The sequence below is a fragment of the Vanessa cardui genome, chromosome 3, assembly GCF_905220365.1.
Source record: "Vanessa cardui chromosome 3, ilVanCard2.1, whole genome shotgun sequence".
NCBI classification, from domain to species: Eukaryota; Metazoa; Arthropoda; class Insecta; order Lepidoptera; family Nymphalidae; genus Vanessa; species Vanessa cardui.
Genome location: NC_061125.1, coordinates 8,333,655 through 8,346,950, shown reverse-complemented (window position 1 = coordinate 8,346,950; position 13,296 = coordinate 8,333,655). Strand labels below are relative to the sequence as shown.

The 13,296-nt window shown below is 31.7% G+C and overlaps 2 protein-coding genes across 5 annotated transcripts in view; one reads left to right on the top strand and one right to left on the bottom strand.

The window, feature by feature from the left end:
- Positions 1-174: 174 nt before the first annotated feature.
- LOC124543825 lies at positions 175-8,578 on the top strand. Its single transcript, XM_047122147.1, has 14 exons — positions 175-264; positions 1,500-1,547; positions 1,759-1,974; positions 2,229-2,320; positions 2,560-2,623; positions 3,264-3,401; positions 3,918-3,989; positions 4,105-4,293; positions 4,366-4,593; positions 5,990-6,024; positions 6,427-6,487; positions 7,214-7,354; positions 7,584-7,814; positions 8,257-8,578. Exons 1-14 carry the CDS (start codon positions 235-237, stop codon positions 8,572-8,574), a joined length of 1,863 nt encoding a protein of 620 aa, XP_046978103.1. The 5' UTR covers positions 175-234; the 3' UTR covers positions 8,575-8,578.
- A 746-nt stretch (positions 8,579-9,324) lies between these two features.
- Positions 9,325-13,296, bottom strand: part of LOC124543595 (protein TANC2) — a 176,959-nt gene continuing 172,987 nt past the window's right edge. For 2 of the 4 annotated variants that reach the window (XM_047121844.1, XM_047121843.1), the window contains 7 exons: positions 13,036-13,283; positions 12,604-12,889; positions 12,363-12,473; positions 12,068-12,225; positions 11,550-11,629; positions 11,169-11,403; positions 9,327-10,815 (listed from right to left, as the gene is read on the bottom strand). In XM_047121844.1, the coding sequence (XP_046977800.1) occupies positions 10,522-10,815; positions 11,169-11,403; positions 11,550-11,629; positions 12,068-12,225; positions 12,363-12,473; positions 12,604-12,889; positions 13,036-13,283 (1,412 nt within the window). In that variant the 3' untranslated portion in view covers positions 9,327-10,521. Of the gene's footprint in view, positions 10,816-11,168; positions 11,404-11,549; positions 11,630-12,067; positions 12,226-12,362; positions 12,474-12,603; positions 12,890-13,035; positions 13,284-13,296 lie in introns of all 4 variants that reach the window. The other 2 variants (XM_047121840.1, XM_047121841.1) reach the window with 2 other exon arrangements.

Sequence of the window (13,296 nt, the reverse complement as noted above, 5' to 3'; positions counted from 1 at the left end):
TTAGCTACGTTCCAATGTGGCATGAAGTTATGGTACATTGTGGAAAAGGATAATAAGGGTATGCAAGGAAGCATCTTTGTCCGGCGTATATTAATGACGACTATGATTACATTTAAAAGTTATAAGCGTAACCTATAAATATGTACAAGAATTGGTGTTATCAGTTGACCTGTAACGAGATCAATAAATTAAGATTTCCTTATCGACTAGTACTCGTTGTGAAATGATACAGACATGCGGTGTTTATTGTTGCTTTTGTTTTTGGTAAGATATTTTTTAATTAAACAAAACATTTTAATTATATAACATTTGTGATTTTAAAATACTAACGAAATTTCATATGTTGAAATGTAAAAGTTAAAATAATGTAATGTTTAAATAACGTTACGTAGTTATTTGCGCTTTTTCACTGTCTTAATAAAATATTTATTAATAGTGTCATTTACAAATACTTAAAATAACAAGTTTCTTATAATGTTTTTGTTAAAACATATTTTTTTGTTTACACTGTCTTCGTTATCACGGGAACTTGGGAAAACAATATTCTAAATATTATTATTGTTGACTAATATGAGTGTAACACAAAAGTTCATCCTGTGCTTCTTTATTTTTGCACAGATATGTTTACTTATTTGCTTACACTTGCTACTTAGGTACTCACTATAAACCGTAGATTTGGTAAATGGGGGGTAGTATTGATTTTTCTTCTACATCTATTTTAAGTAAATCTAGTACTTAAAAAACAAAACGTCTCATCTCACAAGGGTAGTATTGATTATTTGAATGTATACATGGCCATAAATACTTTTAAATCACAATTTTCTAGAATATACTTGGAGGATTAATTTTTTTTTTAATTTATGTATATTTTTTTTGATACTTTTATTGATGCTGATGGATCTTTAATTCTTAGTAAAGACAGAATATTTTTCATTAATTCAGCTTTTTTACTAAAGTATAAAGGCACGTATAAAAAGTTTCTTTTTATGGATCGTAGAATCAAATGTTCTTTATACATTTCGTGTCGCATCATCGGAGAGGTCTTGCAATGCGATTGGCTGAATAATGATGATGAAGGAATAAGCGAGGCCATAGTACCTATTGTTATCACTTTTAAGTTATTGTTACATTACTAAGTTCGACATACATTATTTATTCTAACAAAGTCCTCCAACAGACCTTAGTCATAAGCCTTCTAGATTACTGTAAAATATAAAAGAAAATGCTACAGATTTAACGTAGTAATTTTACCACCATTCTATTCATAATGTATGAAATGTATCTCATAGTCTATACCCATTTAATAAATTGTTAAAAGAATCGTCAAGAAACTCAGTAGTTATGAGTTTACAACATTTTAAATAAAAAAATATATTACAAGATCTCTCTTTTATGTATTTCATCATTATACTTTTTTTTAAGACCTTAATAGGTACCTCGATAGTATTGAGAATTTATTGATACATATATTCAACCTTTTTTTGTGACTTCTTTTTTAGGTATACGTTCAAATCGACGCCAAATTGTACATAGGTGGTAACCGCTTGGTCAGTATATTTTGCTTACATTTATAAATATCAATTAAATTTAAATACTAATTTTTTTTTCGACTTCGATTTGCAGTATCAAATACCTACTTGTCATATTACACAAATAAACAAAAAGTTTTTGTTATTTATTAAGCGCCACAGAGTAGGACAGACAGACAGACTTTTAAGCTTATAATATTAATAGGTTGTACAATTTTCCTCTCATTAGTGTCAAAAATGGAGCTGTTTTAATGAGAAACTTAATCTAGCTGCTTTACAATCAAAAGAGCAGTACGGAGATTTCTTAAGAAGTAATTTACCTGAAGACTGGCAGCATGTTGTCAATATTGCATTGGATGTTTGTTACGAGAATACACCAAGGGTGTACAATAAAGCTTGCCCTGGACAAGCGCTGATGCACTGCATTGTCGATCAATTAAATAAGGTACGTTTAGACTTTTTAATAAACCTCGAAAAATTTCAGCTGAAGTCGAATATACCGATGAAGGGTTATGGGTAGTGCATGCTGCTAGTGAATACACAAGTTCTTATTTGTTTTTATGAGTTTACCCATTTTATATTCTTCAAAATGAATTTTCTTTAGTTTCTTTTTTATTGTTATATTAAAATACACAATTTTAAGTTAAATTTGTATTCCCCTCGATCGTGTTCCGTTTATTTCATTGATAAATTGTTTAGAATTGTCCTGCCGAATACTGGAGAAAGGAAGACGCATGTGCCACACTTCAATCACTTGCTGTATCCGACGCTACTTACCTGTTTTCACAGAGGTAAAAGTACCATTCAATGTATTGAATGACATTATCTAAGTACTCTCTTAGATCCTTGTGACTTTAATTTACCAAAAACAACATTCGATTTTTCATTTTTGAATTTAGAATAATAAACATAATTAGAAAAATACATATTATCTACCGTTGTTCCTAATAAAAAAAATACATTAAGAAATATCTTTAATCTAAAATTCAATATGAGTGTCTTACCTACTTAATTCTTTGTAATCTTACAGCCGGTATAATGATTTTGAGAAGAATTTGCAAGTTGAAAGAAGACCTGAGGTGTTTATGAGAAATGTAAGTGAATTGAAGTAATAATTATGATAAATAGAATGCTTTTTTGTGTTCTAAATTGTTTTAAATATTTATTTGGAAAAGTAATTTGATTTTAATTAAGAATTAAAGAAGGAATGTTCGAAAAGAGAGAGAAAACGGTGCTAGTATTTTGAATAAGCATTTTTTAAAGTTCGTCGCCGTAGTAAAAATAAAACATCAATATTCTACTTGAAAATAGACGCACAGCTTTACTCGTTTTAACGTGTCTCATTTGAGATAACTATGCTTTTATAAATACAAATATTGAAAACTAAAGTTTGAATGACATACCGTCTGAACAAAAACAAATTTCCTTATTCGAGAAATAACGAACGCATTCACAAGTATTTGGACACTTTAACGTCTTCGATAAGAAAGTAAATTCTGAAAAAGTCTGAAACACATATTATAATGAGTTATTCAAAGTCGATATAAGAATTACTGAAATTATTATTTCGGGATGTTTACCATGTTTTTTATTTTTATTCGGTGGAGCTCGATTCGACATTATCTACGAATGTCTTGTTCACGAGAACTTAATAACTTTAGTAATAAAAATAACAATGTTAATTTAAAATCTTATCGATATTAGAATTTTATAAATACTTTTGTTTGTTTCAAGTACTTCAACAACAAATGCTGCGATTTGCCCTCGATGTTCAACAGTACATTAAAGGAATGCGGTTTTAAGAATCTGATCCATTATCATGTATTTATGACACAGAAAAAATATGATCCCTTATCTCATATAACAGAAAAGGTAACAAATTAATAAATTTATTTATAATTTTTTTAATCATAACGTGTACAAGGGACCGTAGATTTCGAGCAGGATTACTACAGGTATTCTTACAGGCTTAAGTAAAGAGAAAACAGAATTGAGTAATGTCATGAGTCCATGTCAAGAATTCCGTAATGTTATAAGTACCATATGCTATTATTAAATGTAATTTGAAAACAGTATTGTACCTTTCTACACGAATTTCAGTCACAGCATTGAAATCCGGGAGCATGTGTACGAATACAAGGAGATTTAAATTCGCAATTCTCATGTAATCACAGGACCGAGGGTTTCCCGTGCTTTTGCGGCACGGGAGTGTCACGATATCAATTTCCTAGCATCTTACTGCTAATTCTGCAGACTAAACAAATAAATTATAAATCGGATTTTTGTAATATAGTCAATACATTTAGTATATTTTAATATAGGTAGTATATTTTTAAATGAACACTGATAGATTTATAATAAACTTGTAAAAGTAATTATTTATTGCAGGCAACACTCGCAACAACTTATTCTGAAAATAAACCAAACATAGACAATTTTATTTTCAATGAATATGAGGAGGTAATAAGAAAATATTTTTTCTTTTCTTTTTTTAAAGGAAAGTATTAATTTTTCTTTATTTAATTATAAAGTGATGTAATTTACATATTTTATATGCTGTCAAGTATTTTTTTAGCCAATCGATCCCTTAGACTGCTGTGATATGAATGGCTTTATACGAAACGAATGGCGAACCGAATGCAATTTTAAATTGAAATGGGATGATGACAAAAGAATAACGATTGTAAATAACACTGAATATTTGACTACAACTGAGACACAGAGGTCTCTGAATAGTAGGGACGTTCAAATCGTACCTATATCCGTAAGTTGACAAATGTTTTCAAATAATAAGATTATTTAGAGTAAATTTTATCTATTTTGAGATTGTTTTCAGTGCGAACAACAAAACTGCGTGTTCAGTAAGCTAAATATTATATCCGAAGGAGTTGTGGATAAGGATGCATTTTCGAAGTTATTGGATAACATGACAGACATACATCCGGAATGGAGCAAGTCCAAAGCGAGGGTCGTCACTCAGTGCTTGAACAAACCGATAATTGGATATGAATTCGATTGCGAAATCAACAAAATATTGGCGTGTACTTTTGATATACTCACTGAGGTAAGATGTTAGGGTCAACTTTATGAATATGTAACTAGTTCTTATGTATACGTTCCCGAGTCAATTCCGATACAGCTTCGAATGAACTGCAACGATCGTTGTGTTCATGGAATAGAAAAACGTTTCAACGACAAGGATAATGTTTTGATTCGATTGCGATAAAATTATTTACATTTTTTTAGTAGAATAGGCTATTTAACAATCCGAAAAATAAATCGTGAATTATTGTAATAAGTGTATATTATAAGTTTAAAAATGGTTATTTACTAACGAAACTTGAAAATAATTCTTAATTTATTCAAAAATCAATAAATAAAAATGCATTTTTTCAAACGTTTGTCACGTGACACAAAACGCTCCTGATTGGCTGGGCTTATGATGAAGTCACTTTCTTGTAAACCTTGCTTTTCTACTATATGTACCACAGATTAAAATACAGCAAAGTGACGTCACCGACCCCATTGTAGCGCCATATTGCCCAAGTATCGTTTTCGCGCGTTATTTATATGGTTTTTTTATATGGAATTTTAATACGATATTTTTCGGCAAATATGTACTAGAAATTAAAAAAATCGACTTTTACTGGGTCCCTTAACCTCTGCTAAATAATATAAAATGGATTTTAAAAACCAGTCACATACCCTATATGCTTTCCTACACACAACCACACAATACACACAAACTATTTTGCATGTATCTAAATGTCATAACTTTTAAGCGAGATCCAAATGATTACAAGTGCTTTCGTACAAGTTCGTCAGAATAGGTGCCACCACTGCTACCTACTCGTCGGTTGTGGTCCCTCAGCTGATCTAGGCCTATGAAAGATAAGCGTTCTAACCACTGGGCCATCTCAGCTCAAAATTAATGACAAAGTGAAAATTTAAAAATGTATTTTGCTGTGACTAAGGCTTAGCGACCAAATGAACTGTAATTACCCCATGGTAGAACTCATGCATCTTAACCGATGATTGCGGGTTCAAAGCCCGGGCTAGCAACTGCTTAATTTGTGTTTATAATTCATGTCGAGCTCGACGGTCTAATTTCAATGAAATTTCACCTGCGTGGTGGTATATTCTCCAAAACCTTCTCCTCAAAGGCAGAAGAGGCTTTAGCCCAGCAGTGGCAAATTTACAGGCTGTTAATGTATACGTATTGATTTGCTTGAAATCCTCCAATTTCCTGTAGGTTTTCATTATTGGAAGCTCCATACGAGAGAGATACTAATTCTGTTTATAATATACGAAACAAATATAATTATAAGAAAATTTTACGATTTAAACAATAAAAGATGGTAAGATATAAATATAATGTATGTATATTGATTATTGTTATTCATTGAGGATATTAAATAATGTACAAAATGAAAATAAACTCGAATAACTTTTTGTTTCAGAATTGTCCCGTTGTAAATAGTAATGATTCTTGCAAGTAAGTGCTATATAATAATAAAACTTTGTATAATAAAATTAAATATATACATAATGTATATATTTATAGTATAGGTTGGTGGACGAGCATATGGGCCACCTGATGGTAAGTGGTCACCATCACCCATAGACAATGACGCTGTAAGAAATATTAACTATTCCTTACATCATCAATGTGCCACCAACCTTGGGAACTAAGATGTCCCTTGTGCCTGTAGTTACACTGGCTCACTCACCCTTCAAACCGGAACACAACAATACTGAGTGCTGATATTTGGCGGTAGTATAACTGATGAGTGTTTCGTACCTACCCAGACGGGTTTGCACAAAGCCCTACCACCAAGTAAAGTATCTTAACTAATAACATTAAATAATAAGTTGAAATTCATTCTCTGATTTTCAGACATTCCACTTCAGTGAAAGATGGAGTGATTTGCCAGATAAGCTCTTCAAAATATAGACCAGTAAGTTTCTTTTTTCATGGGTTCAATTCTTAAAACTATATACCTTACGAGTTCATGGATTTTATCTTAATTTAGTATGATAATTCTTTAAATAATCACAAATACGGTGATGAATTACTAATTCCATTTAATGCATATTATGTATGTGTGTGTTATAAAATGATCTGATGAAAAGGAATTATAACATACTCGGTATATTATAATGATTATGAAAGGCGATGCATTCACTGGTATTACTTTAATGAATTTTGTTTTAGTGTTTTGTTTTTCAGTTTGGTTCAAAATGTGGACAATCTTTATCGTCACATCTTCCTGTTGATAATAAAACTGTAACCGATTAAGATGTGAACTTGGGAATGGTGACAATATTATCCAGCGTAGTAAATAATATTAACCGCCATATAAAATCATGTTTCTCTAATGTAAAAACTATCATAACCTCATTTCTTTAATTAATATGTCCCTGATTGCGATTATTTAGATTGTTTGCAAAACTTTAATATTCATTTCATAAATGCTTCAAGTGCATGACGCTAATATCTGAATATAACTGAATCATTATTTAACTTCAACATTTTAGTGGATGTTTTAAACGTGATCTGTTGAGATGATTCCAATGTAAATACATGTATATTCCATATATATAACTTTAACCAAATAAGCCATCCATGTCTTTTGTCCAAATGGCCAATTGCAGCTACATTAATATATTATTTAATTATTCAGAGACATCGTCGTCAATTCTGCGACGTACCCAATTTCATACCTTCGAGAATAAGTTCTGAATGTGGAGTAAACATGATCTACAAACTAGATTACGTCGCAGAACCAGCTGTTAAGAGTAAAACTTGGAGCGACGTTATGAATGTAAGTCTTTTTATTTAAATAATGTGTTATACTTGCTTGAGTACAAATTTCCTTTCTACCAACTATATTATGAAATATTAACCATTCCTTATGTATATGTGAAGGATGCACTTTATATAGCGCTCTAGCAACCCGTTGTGTATGTGTCTGTAGCTGCCGTTACAGCTAACCTGCTGTTACATTGGGTCACTCACCTTTCAAAAAGTTTACAAATTTTCAAAACTTTCAGTGTAAACATTCAACAGAATCATCGAAGTGTCTTCTGAAGAAGATGGATGTTCTAAATAAGTACGGATTTATTGATCGTTTTAAGATGAGGAACAGTATCAGATTATATTCGGATGATTTTCCTCCCCTATTTGAAGATATGTACAAAAATGTTTTTGATATAGCACCGTTATATAGGGACCACTGTAGTACTTCGAGAAAGCTTCTAAATTTAATCGATTCTATGTTTACGGTAAGTTTTGTAGCTGTCATCTTTACTTTTTTATTTGAATTTCGTCTACTAATTATCAATATTAAAATATCAAACAAAAAGAGTTTTTCGACCATTAAGGTTTTAATAGCACGTTTAATTAGTATGTTGGTTAATTTGGATATTAGTCAATAATAGTCACGCTGCTCCAATGAAGTCTGTTGTATGTATAATGTTTATATTATGACAGAACCTATTTGTGCCAAATGAATAGAGATTTGCAGATTATTTATTGTTCTATGATATGCCATGCATTTGGCACTGATAGCCGAGAAGTTATGTTATCATGGTATGGGCATGCTATGCGGAGGAATGCGATTTTATGATTAGAATAGACCATCGATAATTTAATGATTTTTATTAACAACTAAACACAATTATTTATCAATGCTTTGATGATTTTAAATTAAATTGGTAATTTCAGAGTTGTCCATATTTAAAATTTAAAAACGACGAAAAGTGTACAGGCCTAATGAGAAAAATAAGAAGATTGTCGGATTTGGACACATTTAAGCAGAGACTTTCTACGTCAGGAGATACGAAAAAAAATCGAATAACTCTTAAAAAGAGAAATCCTTTGTATGATTTTGGAATTTTGGCTGATGGAAATGTTCCACCGGTAAAACTTATAGATGTGAAACCAACGGAGAAAATTTTAGTTATTCAACCAGTGTACGCTCGAATGACTGAAGGTCCAGTTTTTATAAATTCCCTTCACAATGACGGTATTTTCAGATCGTGATCTACAAAAATATCGCTATGTTTTTCGAACTATAATTATATCTAATAACATTTTATGAGATAAAGATTATTTAGTACTTTAAATTGACTAGAGATTTTATTATGCGAAAATTAAGATATTTTTAGATCATAACCTGAAAGTATAGGTATATATATAATATACATAATAATAATGTATAATTTAGCTTGATAAGAGTGAAAAAGATACGTCTGTCGATGATGTTTAAAAGTGATTTATATTTTTTAGAATAAAATATTTAAAATATCAAATTGTTTTTATTAGCCTTCAACAACAAACAACAAATCTGTAAATTTCCCACTGCTGGGCTAAGGCCTCCTCTTCGTTTGAGGAGAAAACTTGAAACATATTCTACCACATTGTTCCTATGCGGGTTTGTGGAATGCGCATGTGGCAGAATTTAGATGAAATTAGACACATGCAGGTTTCCTCACGATGTTTTCCTTCACCGCTGAACACGACATTAATTATAAACACAAATTAAGCACATGAGTATTCAGTGGTGCTTGCCTGGGTTTGAACCCGTAATCATCGGGTAAGATGCACGCTTTCTAACCATTGGGCCATCTCGGCTCTAGCTCTTAGCCTTCATTCTTTATTTAGTGAAACTCTTTATATTTTCCTTGCTTTTGAGTGTGGAATGTAAGCATGGTATACATAGTTGATCTATTAAAATATCTTAAAGTTTTATAAAATAAGAAATAAAACAAAGTTTCGAAGCAATATGTGTATTTATAGTTATTATATATACTGTCACAGAAACTATTGTACTTATAATTATTCTTAAAATCCTACATTTTATTACAATAATCTGTAGCAATGTGGGTCTGCAATTTTTTTTCAGTCTTATAAATTTCGAAAAGATTGGTTTATTGTAAATAGTTCCATAGAGAAGTTTTATAAAACTTCGATTTCACAAATTCCGTTGAAATCGGATACGATTAATAATTTGTTAAAAATATTTGTAATTTCATCCGTAAAATAAATAATTAAAACACGCTATATAATAGTTACATTCAAAACCACACAAGATATTAATTTTGATATCATTTTGTTTTTTCAATACATTAAGATTTTATTTTTTTATCTAAAATATAAGTAATAAATTAAAATAAAGCAAGAAAATGGGCACGCGAGTTTTACTCAAGACTATTTTTTTAACAATAATAACAAAAAAATACTAATAATAACGTCTACATTAAGTCCATTCTAATAACTTATATGTAATTCCATATTTCAATGTCAAATTTAAAAATCGAATAAATGAGTTACGAAAAATACGACAGATAACATAAGGCAAGCCAAAATTTTAGGTTTTTTTATATTCGAGTCAATAAAAACTAAATTTTTTTAAACTATACATTTCCATGTATTAAAATACAATTAGAAATAATACTTATTTACAGAAACATGTACTTTGATCGAGAATATTCTGTTATTGTCTATTATGAAACTAAAACTAAAATTTGAGAAAACTCAACAGTTGTTTAAAAAAAAATAAAACAACTTTTTAAACGCACTTACGCTAACATGAATGTGCCAGCACTAATAATAGATCTTACATATACACAAAGAAATATGAAACGAAATATTATTATTTAATATAAGTAAATTATACAAGCATATAATATATTTCACGCAACGGGATTCAATACGAATTGTATAAGACTTATACATACGTGTATAGTTCAACAAACGAACGGTATTCACAATACGAACATACATTTTTATTTTTATTTTCAATTTTTAAATCATCAATTCGTAAATCAAAACCTAAATGCAACAATCACAAAATTTTACTATCGATTTATTCACCACATCATTGAGGAACATCGGAGCCAATACGAACGTCACTGTTGTATCAAATCTTTATATAATAATAAAATTTATATAAGTTGATCAATTTGTACGACATCGGAGCGGAGATGCTTACGGCATGTTCAGACTTATGCTATCATAGTTTCTCATCGATCGCGTTTCGGCGTTTAGATTGTGGGTCCCAGTGTTGATCCTCGTCAGGATTTCTTGCTGGAGGGCTTTCAGAGTCCTCATGGCGGACATGTCCGTGGAAGGTGCTAGGAGCAGGGCTCGGCGGGCGTGGGGCAAGGCGTCGGAGGGCTTGTTGAGCGCCAGTATGGCGCGCGCCATCGCGTACGAGCACTCGAAGGCGTTGGGCCGCAGCACGGAAGCGCGCGCCGCCAGATCCAATGCCTCTGATGGTTCCTGTTGTATCAATTATACTCATTACAATTTTTTAAATCTAAATAATAAATAAAAAAATATATATTTGATTGTACATTAATACAAATATTTTTATTGCATTAGCATTTCAATTGATTAAAGTTTAAGTTTAAGATTACAAACAGATTGTAAACTGTCGAAATATTGTGAACCGTGAAATATGTTTGAGATTTAACGCATTATTTTTCGCTATATTATAATCTACCGATGGGAAGTGGTCACATTGTGAACTTGCGTAGAACGGAATGCATCTCGCACGCTGATTGGTACGTTATTATTATCTATATATTATCTGTATATTAAACGATTAATTGAATATGCTAAACGATACTTACATTAAGTTTCCTCTTACACCTAGACATGTTGAGCAAGAGGTTGGTTTTCAATTGCACGAAGGCAGACACGTGTTCGTGTGGGACAGGTTGAGTGGAAGGCGTCGTCAGGCCCTCGTCGCTGATGAGCGGATTGATCTTCTTGAGCGCGTAGTGGTAGCGGTGAGCGGCTTCGGACGGACGGTTCTTACGGTACAGCATGTTCCCGTCTTCAAGCAACTTGTTTAGGAGTATTAGCCTGCAATTGTTTTTATATAAGTACTCAAAATCTTTGCTATGAATATTTAAAGACAAAAGAAAATCGTTTTTACATTAACAGAACGTTGCTACGACTTCATTTTAAAATATTAATTTCATTTAAAAATTGAATAAAAAAAAGCTTACATAAATTCTGGTTTGCCTGTTGCCATTACCCATGTCGTGGGACCGAGTTTAGCCCCTTTTCTCAAAAAGCAATTGACCACCTAGAAATTAAATAGATTTGTAATAAATAAATAACCACAATATCATTAAATATATAAGTCCTTATATTAACAAACAGACAGACACACAGATAAAAATTGTAAAAAATATTATTTTGATATTTGTGCCATGTGTATGTCCATATCCATTCCATAAAATCAAAATCAAAATCAAAGTATACTTTATTCAACTTTTGAATCGTCATTTAACAATTAAGTGAAGCTACCACCGGTTCGGAAAGTAGATTCTACCGAGAAGAACCGGCAAGAAACTCAGTAGTTACTCTTTTTCAACATTTAAAAAAATACAGTCATGTAGTTAATACAATTATTAAATTAATATATCCTGCCTGGAAGTCAACTGGTATTAATTCCACGCTTACACAAACAGATGCTCTAAATTTTAAGATATTTATGTAAAGATATAAACATGTTACTTACAGGAACATTCCGTTGTCCAATAGCTCTGTCTAAAGGCCTCAGTCCGCTATGATCGACTCTCTCCAGAGATGCTCCGCGTTCTAACAACAGTTCTACTAATTCAGCCGGACCTCCACAAGCGAGGCCTAACGGCGTCCTACCGCTTCCATCTGGTTGATCTGTAATATTGAAAATAAAGTTAAGTCTTATACATAATAATTATAAGTATGGCAATTTAAAAATGTACCTATGTTTTATCATTACAGTAACATTACATTCATGTTATTATTTACATCTGATAATTCAATTTACTGACCTATTGTTGCTCCTTTGTCTAACAACACTTGTATTGTCGGTATTCTGGATCGTAGACTTGCCCATCCTAGTGGCGATATACCATCAGCATCAACTGCATCCGGATCAGCACCTGAGGAAAAAATAAAACAAGTTGCACATCTCAAATCATATAAATATATTTGTACGCGTATTACCACATAGGTAAAAAAGTACTACTCATCAAATGTGAAATGAAATATTAATAAAAAATTTAAACTTACAATGTTCTAAAAGCATTTCTACGACTTCAGCGTGACCTTCAGCTGCTGCCAATATTAGAGGATTCTTTCCACCAGATCCCATCACGTCTGCTCCAGAATCTAATAATCTCAGTACTAAAGCTGTTCTGCCGTTCTTCGCCGCTAAAGCTAAGGGAGACATTTGTCTTGCGTTTAAGGAGTATGGTGTGGCTCCTCGGATCAGAAGAGCATCAGCTATAGCAGCGTTTCCAGTAGAGCAGGCTGCTGTTAAAGCGGTTTCACCGGTTACAGGGCAGATACCGTCGGGCTGTAAAATATAATTACGATTATTAACTATAAAATTAGTTCATTGACCCAAAATTCTATATTCGAAATGGTAATGGCATATACTCTACTCTTATATTTTCTACGAGTATTCATTGAAGATGTTGGTAAAATTATTGTGAAACTTACAATTAACTCTGCTGTATCCAAAAGATATTCTACTATATCTAAATGCCCATTTTGAGCAGCGGCTATTAGCGCATGTCTAGAACCAGGCACTAATTGTTCTATATTGTCCTCGTCTATATCTATTGAATTCCTGTCCTCTTTTCCTGTTTGGCATCCCAAGAGATAAATTACGGTATCTCGATGACCATTTTTAGCTGCATGAACGAGCGGAGTCTGTTCTGCTGTATCGGTGTGACTTAGTGAGGCACCTGTAAAATAAAT